The 20749-nt window shown below is 43.6% G+C and overlaps 1 protein-coding gene across 1 annotated transcript; it reads left to right on the top strand.

Annotated features, from left to right (window-relative positions):
* The first annotated feature begins 147 nt into the window (after positions 1–147).
* On the top strand, positions 148–16195 carry si:dkey-250d21.1. The gene is made up of 11 exons (XM_012865207.3): positions 148–501; positions 2895–3015; positions 4334–4441; positions 4528–4564; positions 4721–6495; positions 6587–6617; positions 8362–10130; positions 10231–10279; positions 10358–12156; positions 13898–13934; positions 14072–16195. Exons 1-11 carry the CDS (start codon positions 407–409, stop codon positions 15604–15606), a joined length of 7356 nt encoding a protein of 2451 aa, XP_012720661.2. The 5' UTR covers positions 148–406; the 3' UTR covers positions 15607–16195.
* The last annotated feature ends 4554 nt before the right edge of the window (positions 16196–20749 follow it).

The following is a 20749-nucleotide window of genomic DNA, read 5'->3' on the forward strand; positions in this document are numbered from 1 at the left end:
AGATCCACGGTAAGGCTATCAGAAAACGGGTGAAATGAATATTCACGAAGCCATTACTGTTTTGCTGCGAACGAAGAGTGCGATGCAAAAGCAAAAAACCAAGTGTGCCACTCCGCCCTCTGCTGGTACACGTGTGGTACAGCATAGACTAGTTCCTGGTTGATAGGACAACACGCTTTCGGCCACTGTTAGCTTAGCTCGCAGCTTCAACTTCGGAAAACATGGAATTGCTTGGTTCTTAGTTTGCCGACGAGATACCAAACGACATTACAATAGAAACTGTAGTGTGCTGGTTGCAGATCGCGTCCAAGGGATGGCTCTGTAGACAGAGTTTGGTTTTGGTGGGCTTACCAGCTTGCAACCGCCAGCTAAGCTAGCTAAGTTGCTAGCTACACTACAGTCCAAAATGACTGACTGCTGCGCTGCAGCGAACTGTGATTACCAGCAGCGGGAGTCTGAAAACACCACTCCACTTTTCAGCTTCCCTTTGGACCCGGAGCGGTAAGACCAAGTCTCATTTCGTGCAAAAAAAGTTGGTGAGAAATAAGCCGCGTATAACCCGTAAAATGAATGTGTTAGCCGCGGACTGTTAGCCACGGTGTTAGCTTAACATCATGTTAGCTAGTAGTGACACTACTCATGGAAAATGGCGCAGACTCACGTTACTCTTAAAGGAAAGTCCGTGTGAAACAAACAACACCCATATTAACTGCCAGAGGACCCCCCCCCCCAAATATGTGTCACATATTGAGTCATGGCCGACTTAGAATTATTGATTAAGCTTAAGCAAAACAACCGTGATGGAAGCATTTTCTTCCTAGTGTGTAAAAGGGAATCGGATCAACAGACCGTCCAGAGAGCTGATCAGGGGCTGACTTGGTAGTTTGGGAATAATAACCTTCCCACTTCTTTAAATTCTACAACAACTTCGCAAAGTCCGGTTCACACCAGCTTACTGGTGCAGTTAGGGTTAACGAACAGTGATAGTATACAGTTGCTAATTATAATAAGTTATTTTGGAAGGAAACCCACTTTCTATAGTAATTTTGCTGCCCACTCTTGTTTTTTCCATAGTAAGACTTAACACTGCTGTTAGGTGACCTTTAATCTGGTCTAGTTCAAAACCGAAATATACTTTAAATGTGTTTTTGCATCTGAATCATTATTTGTGGAACCATTGTTCTGTTTGTTTAATTACAAAATGGGGGGGGGGGGGGGGGTATTGTTTTGTTTTTCCCAATAACGCTGGTGAGTTCAAAGTTTAAAAAGGAAAATTGAATCATCTGTCAGCTGGAGTGCAGTTTTTATGCAATATAGTTGGTATACATTGGTCCACATGCCTAAAAGATTGAAATGTGACTGTAGTCTTTAGTCTTTCCAGAATGGGTAGCGTTTATCAAATCACAAACTAAAATATATGATCAGAGATTAGTCATTCAGTCTTAATTCCCTTTATGGGGTCCTGTGTGTGCCAGGAACACAGATTGCACTTTTTTGTGTTTTCCCAAATAATGTAAGGAATACCCTTAACAAACATCCATCCATTAAAAATCAGATCCTTTTGGTATGGAAAGATCCAGTTCAGGTTTGAGTTCAAAGTCTGATCAGAGGTCATCCAGATTCCTTGAAGCGGTGAACCCTGATTGGAAGGCCCAATCAGAAGCTGAAACTTGGATGTAAACTTAAACATTTGGGAAAGCCAGTCAGGTGTTCTTTTGGGCGCGCACCATTAAAATCATTTGGTGTCAAAGAAGATGGGACAAAGCGAAGGAGTGAGGTCACTTTGTGTGCCTCTGATAGCTGTCTTTTTTGTTGTTTATGTAGTGTGGATCCAGGCAATGTATTCAAATTCATAAATCATTTCAGAAAGATCATTTGTAGTTCCAAAAACATTTAATCACTGTTTTAATTGCTTTCTGTCTTTAAAAAAAACTTCTTATTCCTACAGCCTGAGTATCAAATTTATGAACAAACGTGCAAATTAGATGATGATGTCAACCCCCCTTCCCAAAAAACGTTGCTATAAATTACCATCAGTTCATTTGTGTCTGGTCGTTGAGTAAAAAACGGTTTGGCTAATGAGTTGCATATCTACACCTGAGTTTCCCTCTGGACAATAAAGGGTTGTTTTCCATTTGATCTGAGAGATCTTTGTTAGCAATAACATTTTTATTGCAATAGTGTTAATAATGCATAAATAGGTTTACAATACACCAGTATTGGTGTAGCCAAAGCACATTCAGCACATTCCTATTATGTTTGGTATGACCCGCCCAGTTCAGCTTCTCCTCACTCGGTTTAACTCCACGCAGTTTGTGTTTCGACCGGTTTAGATCTGCCTGAAGAGGGACATGCCTCCTGGGGGTGGCTGTGGTACCCAGGAGGTTCATGGTTTGTAAATAGTAAGATTAGATTTCAATTTTGACCCACTCTAGATTTCAATTTTGACCCACTCTGTTCTTAGTGGTTCTTAATATTAATGTTGTCACTCTTCAGTTTTTCTGTACATCCTCGGAGAACAAACTAATTTCTCCTCACCCGTGGGCCAAACGCTGAAAAGCAGTGTGTTCACGTCAGAACTCAGCTCGAGTCCACTCGGTTTGACCCTTCTCTTGAGCAGGGCCGGAGAAACCGGGGCTGGCCCTGAAAAAAATGACTGCTCCTGAAACACGGCCAGACTGAGGAGATTCTGAACTCTAACGCAGATCTTTGGTTTTCTTCTCATCAAACATCTGAACAGATCATTTGAGGATTGTCAAAATATTGTTAATGTTTTCAGCTATGTTTTTCTACATGTAATCTTCTTAACCCTTTCTCAGCTGACATGTTTGTTTTATTTGATTCTGTGGCTGCCGGCCCATCTGATGTAATTACATACCTCGTTTATTTTTCAGTTGCCAACAATGGTTGAACAACTGCCACCGCCAAGATTTGGCATCACAGCCTCCAGAGCAGCTGCACACGCTGTACAAAGTTTGTGCTAAACACTTTGAGCCCTCAATGATTGACCACCAGGTAAGAAGCCAACCTGAGCACATTGTCCTGTGGAGCAGATGGAGATGGATAAAACTTGTGTCAAATTCTGACAAAATTGAGGAAAATGTGCAGGTACTGTACATGACAGGGAAACAGAAATAGCACAATACTTACCTAAGGTGACCACCAGGGGCAGCGTAGCAGGTGAAAGATGCCTTCCTACTAAAAGGTAAACAATAAGGAGAAGTAACGGCACGATGTCAGTGGAACGGGAGGTTTTATTCCAGACGGGAACTTTACTGACCGCTTCACGTTTCTCTCAAACGTCGAGGCATTTAAAATAAACAACCGATGCTCAGCCTGGTGGCCAGCCAGGCTTATGATACGGTGAGGGAAACCCAGCTTGTGTCAGGTAGGCACATGCTGAAAGTTAAAATGAGAGGCTGATGAGGGAGAGCCAGAGAAACGCTGGTTTGAAAAGAAATTCAACTGCTGTCAAAGCTAAACACGAGTTTTTGGGATTTAAACCAAATGACACCACCTGCTTAGTTTGTCTGAGCCGGTAGGTCGATGGGATATACTTGCGTTATCATGTCGTTATATTAGTTGAAAAAGGTCCCAAATGACAATAATATGATTTATTGCAATAAGTCTTAGAAAAAATTATCGTCCAGCCAAATTGGTGGTGGTGACAGGCCTATAAGTGAGATTACTGTTTTACCAGAAATTTATTTTATGTTTATAGATTTCATTTATATTTTAATTGATACTTTTACTGAAACATGCTTATATAAACAAACATTGGGAAGTCACCAGGAATAGCAGTGATATTAAGAGCATGCTCTTAAACAAATCTACCAGAAATGGGCCTAGAGTTGTTATTTGTCATCTTTTATAAGAAACTGAATGAAGAGGTTGTACATTTAAGGACTTGATAACATAGCTGTTAGTCAGCCATTTAAGAACGGCTCTTTTTCTTACTTGTGCGATTCCCTTTCAGTTTCCCCTCTGTTCATTCCTACTTAATGTTAATTTTGAGGATAAAATAATTGCCTATGTCTTGTGGGGGAGTTGTAACATGTTGGTCTGCTTAACATGGATTTGTGGGTAATCTCTGACCTGAAGCCGGACTGGACGTAATAAGCGAAGTTCTGCCTCAGCATCAGACATGATACTGATCAGTTTGTGTTTATTCACACTATTGTTTTATGTTCATGGAAAAATCTTAGCTTCTTAGCTTTCCAACAAAAGGAAATAAGCAATAAGTTTTACAACAACATGCTAATGTCCAAAATATCAGAGAGCCTTTGTTTTCCACAACAGACAAAGCCTTCAAATGTAGTTTTTCTTCTTTCAGACCGAGTCTAGCTGTGTGTTAAAGGAGGATGCTGTACCTACAATATTCGACTTTACTACCCCTGTGAATCCACAGGAATCATGTAACAGGAAGAGAACTAGAGACCCAGTGAGTATTGATTTTGGTGTTTAAAACAACCCTTTTTGATATTTTTCAAACATAAGTCTTATTGACCCAAATGTGTCGTCATCCAGTCAGAAGAGGAAGTTGCTGTTGTGAAGAAATCAAAAGGTAGAGTAACTTTTTAAGCATGCTTGAACATTAACCTCTGTGTCTTATTCCATCCATTTTATATTCAGACATGTTGTTTAATGTGTTGATTCATTAAAAGCTGTTTGTACAATTGTTTCAGCTTCTCTGTTATATTCTTCTGTTATTTCTAACCAGAAAATGTACCGGAAATAAAGGAAGAGCTAGCAGAAACTGCAGAGCCACAGAAAGAAAACCAAACCCAAGAGGACGTAGCCATCTCAAAAGCAAAAGAGACTCTGAAAATTTATTTTAAGGAAATCCTGGCACTGACTGGATTCAGTATCAATGGGGCCAACGTCAGTGCCGATGAGCCAATTGGAGGTGTGCGGGGTCAGCGGGCTCACAATCGTATCTGTGTGGAGAAAATAGACAAGAAGGAAATCCTGCAGTTTGGCGAACACTTCATGCAAGAGGAGATCCAAAACAGCCTCAGACTGTCCAGATTCTTCTCCGTTCTGCTTCAGGACGTGACAAACATGGAGGGAAAGGAGCAGATTCCAGTTTTCATCCGGTCGGTAACGGTTGCAGGGTTCCCCCAGAAGCACCTGATTGGCTTTTTACCGTGCGATTTAGACGCAGAGAATCTGTTCTACACGCTTCTTTCTGAGCTGAGAAACAAATGGGGTCTGAGGATGGAGCACTGTAGAGGACTCAGTTATCTCATCACAGGAAGCATGTGTCAGAAGATGCGGGATCTTACCTGCAGAATCCTGCAAGAGTTTCCACAGGTGGTGCTGTCACCAAGCGACCCATACGCGTTCAACATATGGATCATTCGCTGCATGCCTGTGCCCTCCATCCAAAAAGTTGCAGATACTGTAGAGGAGGTGGCCGTATTGCTCCGGCGAATACCAGAGCTCAGCAAACGACTGGACGGAAAGATCCAGACGACATACGGGCATATAAAGGGGGAAGTTGAACGGATCAAAGCGGCTCTCAGTGGGAATTGGGAATATGGCACCGATGCCTTCCAGACCATGCTAGAAATCCTTGAGCCATTCCTCACCTGCATCAACGAGATCATTTCGAAGGTGGACGAAGAAACTGCTGAACAGATGGCCAAGCTCAAGCCCGTTTTAAAGAACTTTAACTTCATCATCACACTTGTTGTTTTGAAGAACACCCTCTGCTGTGTGAGCATCCTCAACTCCAGTCTCAGGGGTATAATAAGCATCAGCAGTACCTTACAGTACACCATTTCCAATGCCTTAAAGCTGGTAAGCAAATACCAACAAGAACTAGCAATATTTCACAGGAAATGGTTTTCGGATGCAGTCGGCCGAGCGAAGAAACTGGGCGTGGAGATTATTAAACCAGAGCTGGCCCAGGCAGACGCAAGCGAGACTCCGCTGGAGGACTTCTACAGAGAGACCATGAGTCGGCCCATCTTGCAGTATCTTGTTGCAGAAGTGAAGAGAGTGTTCAGCACAGAGATGGTGAGGATTCTCCGATGGCTCTCCTTGGTGCCGTCTTACATGGCAGACCACAATTTCAGCATTCGCAGGGATAAAGTAGCTGATGCCAACCTGAACAACCTTGCGCGCCCTGACACGTTCTACGAAGAGCTTGGATGTTGGGAGGTGAAGTGGAGGCACGCAAGCAAGCGTCGAATCCTACCTACCACCGTGTTTGCTACCCTCAAGATTCCAGACATTGGGTTTTACCCAAATGTTCAGAGCCTGCTGAGGGTGTTGGGAACCGTCCCATGCGTAAATGCAGAGGCCGACGTGTACGGACAATACCACATGGTACTAGAGCGATGCCACTTCTACCTGAAAGCCACCCCACTGGACCAAAGACTGTGCAACATGGCGTTTGTGTACGTGAACCAGGACGTGCACTTCAGTGTTGAAAAAATGGTGGAGTCGTACATCGAGAAGCATCCAGACATCCTGCAGTTGCTGCAGATGGTGAGCAGATAAACCCGAGCAAAACACAAGTGGAGTGTAAGAGGTTAGTGTTCAGTCACAGCTAACGTGCACCCTGGTCATTGTCTTACAGGATGAGGACACAACAGAGAACCCATCACAAGGTGAGGTCCTTTTCAGCACCAGCTGCTAGTTCATCACATGGACACGCTTACATTTAAATTGCAAAGCTAAAATTGACTTAATGTTAATGTATTTCAAAATAAAAACACACTAAGACAGCACAATGTTCTACTTTGGGTTCATTGCTAACATGGATCCCAGAAAATCCTTAATCTATCTAGATACTCGAAACCTATAAAATCCATTTGTTCTGTCTCAACAAAGAAGTTTTTATGAAAACCTGCTTCTTGCTGACTGCCAGCTCTTTTAGCAGTGAAACAACCTAATTGTAGTTCTTTTATAACTAAATTTTTTTTACCCTCTAAAACATTTTATGCTGCAGTAGACAAGTGACCAAGTATATTGCTGACATTACGAGTCTGAATGTGTTGTTACTGATTGGGCTACGGTCACACTGCAGGGACTGTGACCCAAACCCGATCCTTTGCCTACATCTGACCGGCATCCGTCTTTTTCATGGCAGTGTGAACGGCCAACCTCAACAAATTGGTTGTGTGCCACTTCCATGTGGTACTAATTGAGACATTTATTTTTCTTAGCATCCACAGTCTGAACGGCCATGTCGCATTTCATTCACCGTTTTCATCCCTGTCCTTACTCTCACTACACTTCCACATGCACACAGCAGCGGTTAGCGCTCGACAAAATTGTTATAGCTGTGCTCCTTTCTTCTTACCTTCATCCTGCTATGATGTGGTCTAAATATTGTCGGCTCCCATTGCTCAGCGGCGTCATAACACAGAGAGAAGCCGGTATTCATTGTTTTGTTTTTGTTTTTTTGTTTTTTTTTTATAAAGCTTTACTAAACGCTTCTAGAAACAATTGAAACCACCATTAATTGGCAGCCCACGTAACCAGCGGGCCGCTGTGTGACGTTTTCTTCTATTATCTGCACTTGCGGGTCACGTTGCAGCCTTGAACTGATCAAACAGCAGTATGGTGGCGGTCGCATTTAATTAATGTGAACGACCACACACAAAAAATTCTGAATTGAGCATGAACACCTGCAGTGTGATTTTAGCCATAAATGGCCATAAATGGCTAAAATCTGTTGCAGTCCTAACAGGCTTTTAGATATATGTACCGCACACACTAGTTTCGCCTTAACGAGAAATTTTGGACATATTGTGAAACACAACCTGAGATTTTTAAATTCATGTACAACCATTTAAACATTGTTGAACACTGTTGTATGAACTTTAAATTAGGGCTGGATTATAACTCAACAACATATATATCGATCAATAGACGTATATCAAGATAGAAAAAAGGGGTCAATAAAAAGTACAATACAATAATAGTTTTCCTTCCTTTTGCATTTTAGCCATGTGGGTTAATATTACAGTCATTACATCCTCCCAACCAATCACAAACGCAGGAACGCTCAGTCACCAAGTTCTGCCCACTTCAAGGAGTTCATAGAGCACTTTCTTTTTTTAAATTTCCAGTTTTGGTAAAAAGTTGGTTGAATAAAGGGTTGAGTTTGAATTCAGTGTTCTGTATCTAAATATAGGTCGCTAAGCAACAGCATAAAATGGCCAGGGCTGCACTCAAAATATGTGTTTTGAATTTACTGATAATTATCGATATTGATCAATATGATTTCTGTTTTTATCGATGTGCTTTTTTTCTATATCGTGCAGCCCTACTTTAAATTACTTTGTAAAAGTTTTTTTTCACAATCCCACTGTCACCTCACTGAAGTTCATTCTCTTTCCAATTTAGTGGCAGTCCATGGAAACCATGCTGAAAAGGATACGGAAGAAGAACTGAAGCAGATCAATCTAGAGATGGACGCTGATAGGCTTGTGGAGTTGAAATGTGCAGAGACTGATAGAGAAGCTCTAAAATCTGCCCTGCAGGCTGCGGTGGTGGCTGCTTACAGCAGTCAGAGCAAGCTGCAGAGCGACGGCTGTCCCGCTCAGGACGGAGAGGTCGAGTATGTGACCAAGTCTGAAATGAAGGAAGTTCTCACTGTGTGCGAGAATGCTGTCAGGGAGGGGATCCTCACAGAGGTGGGAAGTTCCTTTTTTTCCCTCATCATTGACCGTGTTGTGAAACTCGGGGAAAAAGACTACCTACCCATCTTCATTAGGTTTGTTGACAGTTTTGATGTCATGCGCTTAGAGTTGCTAGGATTCCTCGAGGCAGATCTGGAATGTGACGTCATGGTACAAAGTCTTCTGCAAAAAATAACAGTGGAGTGGCGTCTGGATTTAGGTAACTGCAGAGGTCAAGCTTACCTTGGCTCTGGTGATGTTTCCTACAAGCTGAAAGCCTTTGCCTGCAAAGTCCAGGAGAAGTATCCTCTTGCTATAAGCACACATTGTTCAGCGTATTCCTTCAACACATGGTGGTCCAAATCAATCCCGGTGCCCGCAGTTAAAAGAGCCCTGGATACGTTTGAAGACATCCTAACGTTTTTTGGCAGCAGTGTTGCTCTAGAAAAACAGCTTGACCATGTGATAGCGTATGGCCTCAGAGAGAGCTATGAAAAGGTCCAAGAGTTACAGGGGACGTTCTGCGCTGTTTGGCAGGAGAAGCACGATTCTTATGAGGTGTTTGTGCAGATGCTGGAGCCCCTGGTCGAATGTCTGGAGAAGGTCAAGAACAACCCACAGAGATGGAAGCTTTCCGTTTCGGAACGAGCCACCGCCCTTCTCCAAAAAGTCATGGAGTTTGATTTCATCATCACCATGGTGGTCTTGAAGAACGCGTCTTCTTTTACCAGAGAGCTCAGTGCGGGTATCCAGAAGGACCAGTTCAGTGCTGCCTCCCAGCTCTGCCAAATCAGTGGGATTGTGGCCACTCTGAACCGAGTGAAGACCAACATGAAGTTGTTTCACCAGAACTGGTTTGATGAGGCCTGTGCCATAGCTCAGAGCCTTAGAATACAGATCGAAGTGCCTGACAACTCTCTTCCAAAAGATGGCTTGATAAAGCCAGCCACCTATTACAAAGACTGCTTGAGTGTGCCCCTTGTTGACAACCTCATCAACGCCGTCAAGGATCATTTCTCAGACGACCACAAAGAGGCTCTCAACTTCCTCTCCCTGGTTCCATGCTCAGTCACAGTGAGCTACATGTTCGAGAGCCTGAAGTCAAAGCCGCCCCTCTACAGCAGCGATCTCCCTGACGCTGACAACTTCTTCACAGAGCTCTGTTGTTGGAGAGTAACGTGGAAGACCAAGGTGGCATCGGTGACCATCCCAAGCTCCATATTTCACACACTGCGCCTGCCGCTCATGCAGTACTTTGGGAACATCAATATCCTGCTGAGGATCATGTCTGTACTTCCCAGCACAACGCTGGAGGACTGTGGGGTTGTGATGCGCCACAAGAAATTCCAGGACTACCTGAGAAACACGGACCCTAAGGACAGATCTGTGTGTTTGGCCATGCTCCATGTCAGCACGGACTTCAACAGGGATCTGGACCGAATGGTTAGCCAGTGTTTGAAGGTCACGCCACAAGCCTTGGAGGGCATCTGTTTGGTATGTAGCTACATTAATGTCACGTGTAGTCACTTTTCTGTTGGTCTTACCGTGTAGCTCTCTTTAATTTCATTACTAACTCCTCTATCTATTCTTGCAGGACAAGGAATCAAAGAGTCTGATCAGGACCACTGAAAATAACATGGAAGGTAAACAGTAAAGATACGGTTGTTTTTGTCCCCAATGTTTCCCTCGTAATTCTTACTTATTTTCCTTGTTGTATATAGTTGACAATATAAAGGAGGACGAGGAGGAGCTCTGTGTTCAGCACTCACCTGAGAAGTTGCAAGACCAAGTGATGAAAGCAGCAGATGAGAATGGGCTCACCGGCGACAACAGCCAGAGCCTGGCTACAGTTTTCAGGCTGGCTGCGCTCCTGGGCAGAAAGAGAAGCGGTCTCTGTGACCTCGCCGAGGAAGACCGAGAGCCTCTTGTTCAGGAGCTGAAGCTGTGCCACTGGTTTGGGAGCGAAAGCAAAAGCACCCCGTGGATTAGTGACGATGAAATAGTGACCCTCCTAATAAATGGAATCAGAGATGTCATACTCAGAGAAATCCAGGAATCTCCATTTTTCTCCCTGATCGTAGATAGGGCAGTTAAAGTTGCAGACAAGACCCACCTACCCGTTTTCGTCCGCTACGTCGGGGAAGCCGCTCCAAAAGTGGAACTTATGGGGTTCTTACCGTTTGATGAAGGCAGCAGTGTTGAAAGGCAAGCAGCTAGCCTTGCAAAGATTCTCACTGAAGACTGGGGCTTGCCCATGTCTCAGTGCCGGGGCCAAGCATTCATGCATTTGGGCCTAAGTTTTCAAGGTCTGAAGAAAATGTCTTTAGACTTCCTCAGCAACTACCCACTTTGTGTCGTAACGCCCAGTGAGTCTTGTGGCCTCGCTCACTGGCTGGCCAGTAGTGTGCCTTGCCCCTCCGTGGCAAAGATGCTGGACATCACAGAAGATCTGCTGCTGTTCTTTGATGAATCTCCTCACCTGGAGGAACAGTTGGCACAGGCCGTCGATGGGCTTTTAAATATGCCAAGAGAGGCTTTAGAGGAAATCCCAGAGACATGCTGCTCAAAGTGGAAAAAACGAGAGGACTTTTTCGACATCCTTGCCGATACATTAGAGGGCGTGCTCAGCTGCTTGGATGCTGTTAGCTCTAGTGCCACTGGTGCCAAGTCGATGCATGCACAGGTTTTGTCTACTGCTTTGAGGAACATGGATTTCATTATCACTCTTGTGATTTTGAAGAACGCCTGTGCCCCTCTTCGTAACTGCAGCACTGTTTTCCGCTGTGGAAACCCAGCTGACATCCTTTGTGAGGTGGAAAAAATCCCTTTGATCATAGGAACTCTGGAGAACTCGTTACAAAATATAAGCACCGTGCACGCTGCCTGGTTCGAACAGGCCTTCCTGTTAGCAACCAAGGTGGCTCCCGAACAAGTGTGCTTCTCAGAGGAAGCCAACAGCTACGATTCTCCTGAGATTTACTACAGAGATACTCTGAGTATTCCACTCCTCCATAGTCTGATTGAGGAAATGAAATATAGCTTCTCAGACAGCCATCTAAAAGCACTGTCTATCCTGTCACTGCTGCCTTCTTGCAACCCTCAGCCCGTCCTGTCAGAGTCCGGAGAAAAGCCTTTCAGCCTTTACCTTACGGATCTCCCCGAGCCTGATGTGGCTGAGCAGGAAATTAACGCTTGGGCTGCCTTCTGGAGAGAGAAAAGCCAGGAAATTGCTCTTCCGACATCTATCGCTGAAGCACTTGTCCATCCAGAGTCCAAAAGCCACCCGACTGTCACCTTACTCCTCAGACTGGTTGCCGTCCTGCCAAGTGTCGGCATGGAGTGTGACCTGATGAGGAGCACGCTGAACTCCATGAGGGATCTGTTTAAAAACACAGCATGCCGAGGCAGCAGAATCAGCCAGGTGATGCTCTCCTCGCACCCCTCCACTTTACAGAGACTGCCAGAAGTCATTGAGAAGTGCGTGGAGGTTGATCCAGAGAGCGCTTCCTGTCTGTCCCAGGTACGGCGGCTTCACTTGTCACATCATACCGTTTCCACATTGACACTTAAGCCAAATCATTTTGACCTGATTAGCCTTTGACAAAACAATGGAAACTTATAACATGCAGTGACAGTTTACATACACTTTTTAAATGAAATATTCTTAATTTGTGCCTCTTATTGATTCATTTGGATCATTCTTCAGCAAGGAATGATCCAACTACACAAACCTTTAATCTAACACCAGTTTTGATGCCTAGTCTGTGGGGTTGTTATCCCGCTGGAACACCCAGTAGTCCCCAGGTCTCACCCGTTTAGCCGTTTGAGGTGAAGTGAAAAGTATTTGGAGGAAGGCTGTCTCCTTCTACCTTTCCACCCACTTGTCAGGCACCAGTAGCAGAATAACAATACTATCACCTTCCTTGACAGTTGGTTTAGCCTCATTGTCGTCTTTAAACATTCAACTTGGCGTTGAGGCCAGATGCTCAATCTTGATCCTGTTTGTCCATAAAATATTTGGCTTGTCCAAGTGAGCAGCTGCAAGTTTCAGCCAAGGTTTAGGAGGTGTTGGTTTTGGAGCAGGTGCTCCTTTTTTGCTTGGCAAGCTCTTTGTTCATTCAGTTCAGTTGAAAAAATACTTGGGTCAGATGGTTGACAGCAGGACAGAGTTGGGTGTTCCAACTAAATAATGATCCCAAATACTCATCTAAACTAGTTTTGGAAAGATTTCTGAATTACTTCCCTGAAGCTCTGCCCTCAGTCCTACTGGAAGACAAGGAAAGAAGCTCAAAGTGTTTGATTTCTCGGATGGACGTCTAACAAAATGAAGGCAGTCAGTCTTGAAAGATTTGGGGAAGTTGTTTGGCAGGTCTCTCTTGTAAATGTGAACCTTTATCTCAATGAGACTACTTGTATAAATAAAGGTCTAATAAATATACCAAGTTTGGATAAGGATAGAAAAAAAACAGTGCAAAATGGATTTTCCAGACTTATTCAATTTTGCAAAAGAAGAAATCTTTAGTTTTTGTCCACCTCATTGACAGAAAGTAACCCAGAATGTAATCTAGAATGCAATCATTAAAACATAATGGGGACAGTTTCCTTTCTGGTTGTTGGCCTTAAGACCCCCTTAAACCTGTGCTTGTTGAACTTGCTCTGATTTAGAGGCCAACCTAAGCATTGATACTCCCAGTAGTTTACTATACTAACATATCCTAACCTGTGACCTGTTATTCTTTGAATTTTAGAAAGAAATATCTGCTAAATCAAGTCTCTATTTAACTTAGTATAAACCATTTTGTCCAAGCCTGTGTATAATGAATTTTTAAAAATAGAGCAGCTCTAGTTCAATTGCGATGCCAAAAGGTAGTGAAGGGGCTCTTTACAGTACTGATGGATCATGAGGCAGCAGTGATGGTGTCTTTTAAACATGTGGAGTTAATAGGGTTACTGAACTGACTGTTCAAAAAGCTAAAAGACAAGCTGATGGAAAATGGTTTGAAACGGTCTGGAAAAGTGTTGTGGGGATTAGATTCACAATAAATTCAATCATTTTCAGCATTTATTGAAGTTGCATTATCATTTCACCTTGAAGAGAGAACCGTTTAAATGCATCATTAAAAGACCAACTTTTGTAGTAGTTTTACAAGTTAGACAGCTAATGCATCCATAAGAACAATCTGCCTACCCTGATGATTAAACAGGATTTTTAGATCATATTTCAGTTGTTTTCAATAACTAAAGTTCTCTTCTTATTATAGGTAATGAAAGTTCTCCAAAGGCTGAAGTTGGACAGAAGTAAGTTGATGTCTTGGATTGTTACATCTGTTGTTTCATCAGCACGATGTTCTTTTGTAACTAGATGAAAATGGGATTTATTTCTGGGCGTGAATTTAAGGTGGTTTATAACTTGTTTTTCTCTTTGTGATATTTAGGAGATCTTGAAGTGAAAGTTGCGGAAGCAGCAGAGCTGCAGGAATCCAGTGTAGCAGAGAAACCTGCAGCTGGAGCGGTGACTGCGCCATGCCAGGAGACGACTCGGGAGGAAGCCGAGGGACCCAGGACGGCTGTGTCTTTCTACGAGCCGCAGCTGCGTGAACAGATCCTAAAGGAACTGTGGGACTCTCAGTTCTTCACAATTATAACCGAGCAAACGGTTGAAATTGACGGGGAGCTCTATATCCCATTGTGCATCAGGTACTTAAACAAAGAGGACATCCAGTGTGAGGAAACGCTGGCTTTCATCCCCTTCGCTGAAGACTCTCTTGCCCTCTCTGAGGCGATAGAAACCGCCCTGTCTGAGAAGTGGGGACTCAACATGGAGTATTGCAGAGGGCAGGCCTCGCTAAGTGTTGGTGAAGTAGGAGCTCAGATGAGGGCAGTAAGTTTAGCCATCGCAACAAAATACCCTCAGGCTATCAGGACAGTTAGCTCTGCTTTGTCCCTCAACGTCTGGCTGGCTAGATCCTCTCCTGCCGAGGAAGCAGCCAGTGGGGCGGTCCTCATAGATAAACTGTTGCACTGGCTCACAGAGGATGTAGAGCGCCAGAATATACTGGAAGACATGATCATTTTGATGTTCCAGCAGGATGAGGCGAAGGCCAGCGAGTTGAGGGACAAACTCATCAAGAACTGGGAGAAGAGTCACGACATGCATGAGGTTATGGTGGACATTATGGAAGCAGCGGTGCTCTGCCTGAATGAGCTGAAAGGAGAGGGAAGTACTTCAGACCAGCAACAAGCGGCGCATTTCTTTAACCTGATCAGAAACTTTGAGTTTATCTTTTCCACTGTGGTGCTGAAGAACGTCCTGGCCGTAACTAAAAAGCTCAGTCAGTCTCTTCAAGGAAAACCTTTAGATATGTTGCTCGCTGTGAGTGGCTTGCCTGATCTCAAAGTGGCCCTCGGCAAACTAAAGAGCGAGATTGACATCCATCACAAGTCCTGGTTTGAGGAAGCCGTCTCCCTGGCTTCTAAGCTCAACGTTCAGATGCTGCATCCAGTTCTTCTAGAGCCACTGAGTGACTTTTATAAAGAATCTGTCAGCATCAAGGTGGTGGAGCACTCGATAGCAGAAATTGACGACCTCTTCACAGACAAGGTATTGGATACATTAAGATGTCTGGAGATTGTGCCTTATGCAATGTTCAAAGTGGAAACTAGCATCCTCAGCGGTCTCGTGTTTCGCCTGTACAAGGAGGACTTGCCAGACCAGTCCTCTCTTCACTCTGAGATGAAGGCATGGAAGGAGAAATGGTTGGATCCTCTGGCGGGTTACCTCCCAGCCACTGTGCTCGATACGCTCAAAATATCCCAGATCAGAAGTTTTAGTAATATCGAGACGCTCCTCAGGCTTCAGGTCATTTTGCCCTTCTCAAGACGGGAGAGCAACTTCAGGCAGGGGAGGAGGAGTCTGCAGGAGTTCCTTCAGCAGGAGAAGAGATCCCTCTCTGAGCTCCATCCTCTGTAGAGGTTGCAGGTCTTCCGTTTGCAGCGTTGAGCAGTGTGTTTGGGATGGAACCACCTAACTAAAGGACTGTTTAGCATCCACGGAGAAACGTCCCTGTACATTAGAGAATCTTTCTGTCGTCATCCTGCAACGCCCTATCCTACGCTCTATTATTTCCTTTCTTTAATTTTGTAGTTTGTACAGTTGTACCTCCCAATGGGACCAATATCATGGAAAAACACAAAGCCCAGCGATGGTTCTCGGTGCTTGTGCCTTGATGAGAAACTAATCATTTTTAACCTGTTTCATGATGATTCAGATGGTCAGCATTGTCCCATTGGTTTTATTCCAGAAAAAAAAAAAGATCAGAAACGACCAGATTAAGTTCTCTCTGTTGTCGACTCATTCTTATTTTTAAAACGCACCCTTATATTTCTTGGGCACAAATAGAAACGGTTAGTTCTACCACTTCTTCTGATTATTTTCCGTGTTTGCCATCTCTTTGAGAGAATTAATTTGCTGTAAACGTATGTTTGAGAATAATGTTTCCTTTATAGGAAAATCTTCATATATATTTGTCAAAAAACTGTAATAAAATGATCCAAAAATATGTTTCCGCTTGTCAAGTGTCTTTTTACCTGAACGGTAATTGTTGCAGTAAGCATGCAAACCTAAAACTCTCCACAAGGTGGCGTAGTGCAGCTATAATTTAAAAAAAGGGTTGCATCTTGTATAATTTACAGACATTGAAAAGTGAAATTGTTTAACGACAATAAAGCTTTGTTTCCTCACAGGATAGCTGTGTAAAGCTAAAATAATGATGAACACTGGGTTGGGTCTGATGGCTCTGCTGAGAATGTGTTATGTGACTGATTCTTCTTCTCAATGCCAGGTAAATGTTTAGTTTACAGTTGCTACTTATTTGCCAGTGGAGTAGGGACCATACCGGCTCTGTGTGTGTGTGTGTGTGTGGGGGGGGGGGGGGGGGGGGGTTAACCTGTATTCGCAGGACATGCAAATCCTTTCTTCTGGGATCCATTGTCTGTTGGTTAATGTGTAATTCAGTCTCTGGTAGATGTTGCCCTTCTTGTTAATAATTTCCTATGAATTCCAGCAGTTGTTAAAGGAGGAATTTCAATGAGAAATAAACATTGTCCTGCTGTTTAAAAATAGCTAATTAAAAACAAGGTGATTTTATCTTTGATATTTAACTTTGTAATCATTTTGTACTTTTTATTAAAATTAGCTACAATGAAAAATTCTTGTACACAGTAGTGCTGTCAGTGTTTTAAAAACTAAGTTTTAATAATCTCTGGGAAATCAAAATTCTTCAAAATGTCCAGAATTTCCATATATCAACTTGAATTACATTTGTATATTTATATATAAATTGTACATCTTTACGTTCGTTCATTGCTGGTTTTTAAGAACACTGTTTTTATTCCAGAGTGCCAGCGTTGTCTGGGACAATTACAAACAATGTTTGTAATTTTCTCCCCACAAAAATTTAAGATTGATCATCCTGGTTTGATAAAACCGAAATCAAAATGTTTCTGTTGCAATTATCTCTACAGAGTTATTTGCTTACATGAATGTGAAAACAGGGATTTTATCCCTTAGCTGTTAATGAACCTATATGTTGAAGGGTGGTGCCGTGCTATAGAGCCCAAAAAGTTACACATTAGTTTAACTTAACAAATGTATTTAACTTATTGAATGACTATGCTATTAAATTAAACAATTTAAAATAAACATTTGTAAATGGTTGAAGACTTAAATTTAAGTCACGGTGGTTTTAAGGTTTTAAAAAGTCTCAAACTGAACATAATGAAAGCTGCTCCAGGAGCTTAACGTCGAGCTGAGCTGGATTTCACCGTTGTAAATGTCCGCGCTGAGGCTGTTCCAGGTAAAATCTCAGGTGTGGCCTGTGCGTCGGAGCGTGAAGAACACATCCTCCCTCTCGAAGCAAAACAGGGCATTCCCATAATTGACCCATGCAGCAGGCTTCCTGTTTAATGTCAAGGCCCTGCACTGATAGAAGAGCCGTGACAGTCTGTAATCATGTCCATACGCGGCCAGGATTTAACTACACTTGCAGGGAAGACAGAGGGCTTAAGTGGATTTCATTTCAAGGTTCCCTTTCATGGAGATTTGGCAGCACGGGCCACAACGCAGACCCGTCTACCAGCAGAAAAACTTTTGGTTTGAATTATTTACATGTCAGCCTGTTGATTGCACTCTTAAGAAACACTTCATTTTTATTTGCAGTTGTAAAACTGTAGGATTTGAAACAGTAAGTGAATGTGAAGGATTGTCTAGGTAGTGTTAGTGGGATGGAGAAGCATAAACTATCTTGTCGAGAGACAGTAATGTTTTTTTTTTTTAGGAGCGATCACAAGCCTTTTCTGACTGAAACTGCTTCTTTCCAAGCAGAGCTCAACTCAGGGTCAGTAGAGTAGCATCCATTAGAGCCTATTTTCTACTCTTGAGATGTCTCCACTGTACAGTGCAGGAATGGCCAAACCTTTTGTAACCCTTTTTTATGAATGTTGTGCTGCTCCAGTCTAAGGGTGTAAATATTCACTAGAACCAGATGCATCTGTTGTGCTGTTCAGAGGCCTGTGGCCCGGTCGGTGCCGGGATTTGCCTTCAGGTTTAGCAGGAGGTGCGGGAGCAGAGGCGGCTGTAAACAAATGAAGTGTCCGAGAAGGCTGGAGTCATCTCTCGCCTTAACCCCTGGTGAACCTGACACCTTTTGCTCCTCTTCTGAAACACCTCTTTAGACGCGCTTGGGTGTCTTCATCCACGCTGTGATGACGGACCTGGACGACTGCTTTGTGACCCTGTCAGCAGAACCTCAAACCCCGGGCTGGGCTGACTTAGCTGTGCGTGATATCAGGAAGACACTGATCCTCAAACTGCTACATAAAGAGTGTCGACAGGAATATACACCATGATGTATTAACATAGTATAGAATCACTATTTCAATTTTGGACCATTGTAAGTTCTAAACACTTTCCAATGCTTATACCTAGGTGTGTTAAAACAACCCGTTTGACAGCAGAATAAGAACAGAGTGAATTGTGAACCATACTGCAGCAGCACAATGCATGCGTTTGATTACAATAAGCCTTTTATGAGTGATTGTGCAGGTCTCATGGAGCCCTGGCCAAAGGTTATGCAACAGGCCGCCTGGAGCCTGAAGCGCACTTGAAGGACCACACGATGAGTTCTAAAGTCTCCCCCCCATCTGTCACTTAAAAGGGATCCATCCTCAAAGCACAAAGAGGCCGAGGGTGTGAACTAATGTAAAGAAAGCGGGTGAGGCGGCGGCTGAACGACGCTTCTCGTCTTTGTCGTGAGACTTCAGGGGCCAGACACAACAAGGCGCTGCGATTTTCACCGGCCCCCCCATGAAGCCAACCTGATACCAGGCCGTGATCCAGCGTAACATTTTAGACCTAAGCTGCGGTCCGTAATGTTCTTATTTGTCAATAACCAGCTGGCAGCACATCCATGTGCCGTGTGTAGCGCACGAATCCGAGATAAGAAGCTAAATGAAAGCTAACCGTCGCAGCTACAGTTCACTGATTGTTTCCATTTGAAAAATCCCCTTTTAAGTTCTTGCTTCAATCTGTAAATGATGGCTGTTGAGAAATGTCCTGCTTTTCATTTGATGGGAAAATTAGCCACGGTTTTCTAGGGTTTAGCTGATGATGAAGAACAGGCAGCGATGAAGGCACCTCGTCAGAAAGTGAAATCTGTTCGTTTATTAGTTTATCATTGTGGTTTTCTTATTGCCGGGTTTTTATCAAACCCTGGCAGCATTAAAGGGAAAACAATTCTCTTTTTCTCCTTTTATTTAAAACAATGACCACTTTAGTCAGCTGAATTTTTTTGTGTAAGGCTATTATCCGTCTTTTGATTGACATTTTGAATTTTAATCTACAGACAATTTATCTTTAACTTTTACACATATTTCAGTGAAATTAATTATTGAAAATTCAACTTTTTTTTTTTACAAGCCAGGATAGAGCAGTAGATTTGCACTTCACTCTTCATCAGTAGTCCGTGTTAGCGCTGTGCGTAGCGACATCCCAAAGTCATGAGAGAAGCTGTGCCCCCATTCAGGCTCTGATCCTCCCGGGTGAAAGCCGAGTGTCCTTCCTCCCCTCTCCCCAGCTCTGGATTCATGATACCGGCTTGATCCTCTTGAGATTACAGGGACAATGGCCTAGAGCTGTGAGACTTTTTCCTCCCCAAACACTAAACACACACACACACACACACACACTGCGCTCACAGAAAACCGTCTAAAACATTTACACCATGCAAACAATTTTGCGGCACAAAGACAAACACACAGTGAGCACAAAAATGGTTCGACCGAAAGGCTAATAAATTGCAGTTTACGTTTACATTCTTGGTTTTTGAAATGTTTCTGGTGGGTTTAATAATATCCAAACATCGGCGGGGATTTGTCTCAATTGCGTGACACTCCAGTTGAAAATAAACTTGAAGCTCAGGATCAAACCATATGTGACTGAAAGTGAATTTTCAAATTTCGGAACCCTGGAACCGTAGCTGAAGCCGTAACTTTAAGAGACACTGACGCATGTTCACCAGCGATCCCCTCATCTCTAACCCTGACTCCGCTTCCAGTTACAAACTACAATACAAATGTAACAATATCTCCACAAAGCTGCTTCTCATCCTCAGTGTGGATTATCGATCATAACTCTGCTCTGGCTCGGCCTCTTCCACGACATGTATTATTTCGTTATAATAAACGCTTCACCGTCGCTCCCCCCCTCCTTTCTTCTATGTTGCTTGGGAGGTGAGATGTGAAGATCAAGGGACTGCGTGTTGATCCTAGCTCAGGAATGGAGAGCCTGTGTGTAGAAAAAGGCGGCCCGTAGACCGGCCCGGTCCTGCTGGAAGCTCCACAACTCCCACACACACTCTGACCTCGTTGCCCATTCACAGCCGACTGCCATGTAAAACACATCAAGCCCCTCTGAAACCAGGGCCCCGGCCCTGTGTATTGTAAATAAGGTTCATGCATATGGAGCTGTCGTAAAGCCGTTTGGCAAACACGTCCTGAGAGCGGGGTCGGGCTCCCAGAGGAAGAGGGCTTGTTTTGGTCTGCCTCAGAGGCAGCGT

This window comes from Fundulus heteroclitus, unplaced genomic scaffold, assembly GCF_011125445.2.
Source record: "Fundulus heteroclitus isolate FHET01 unplaced genomic scaffold, MU-UCD_Fhet_4.1 scaffold_157, whole genome shotgun sequence".
NCBI lineage: Eukaryota > Metazoa > Chordata > Actinopteri > Cyprinodontiformes > Fundulidae > Fundulus > Fundulus heteroclitus.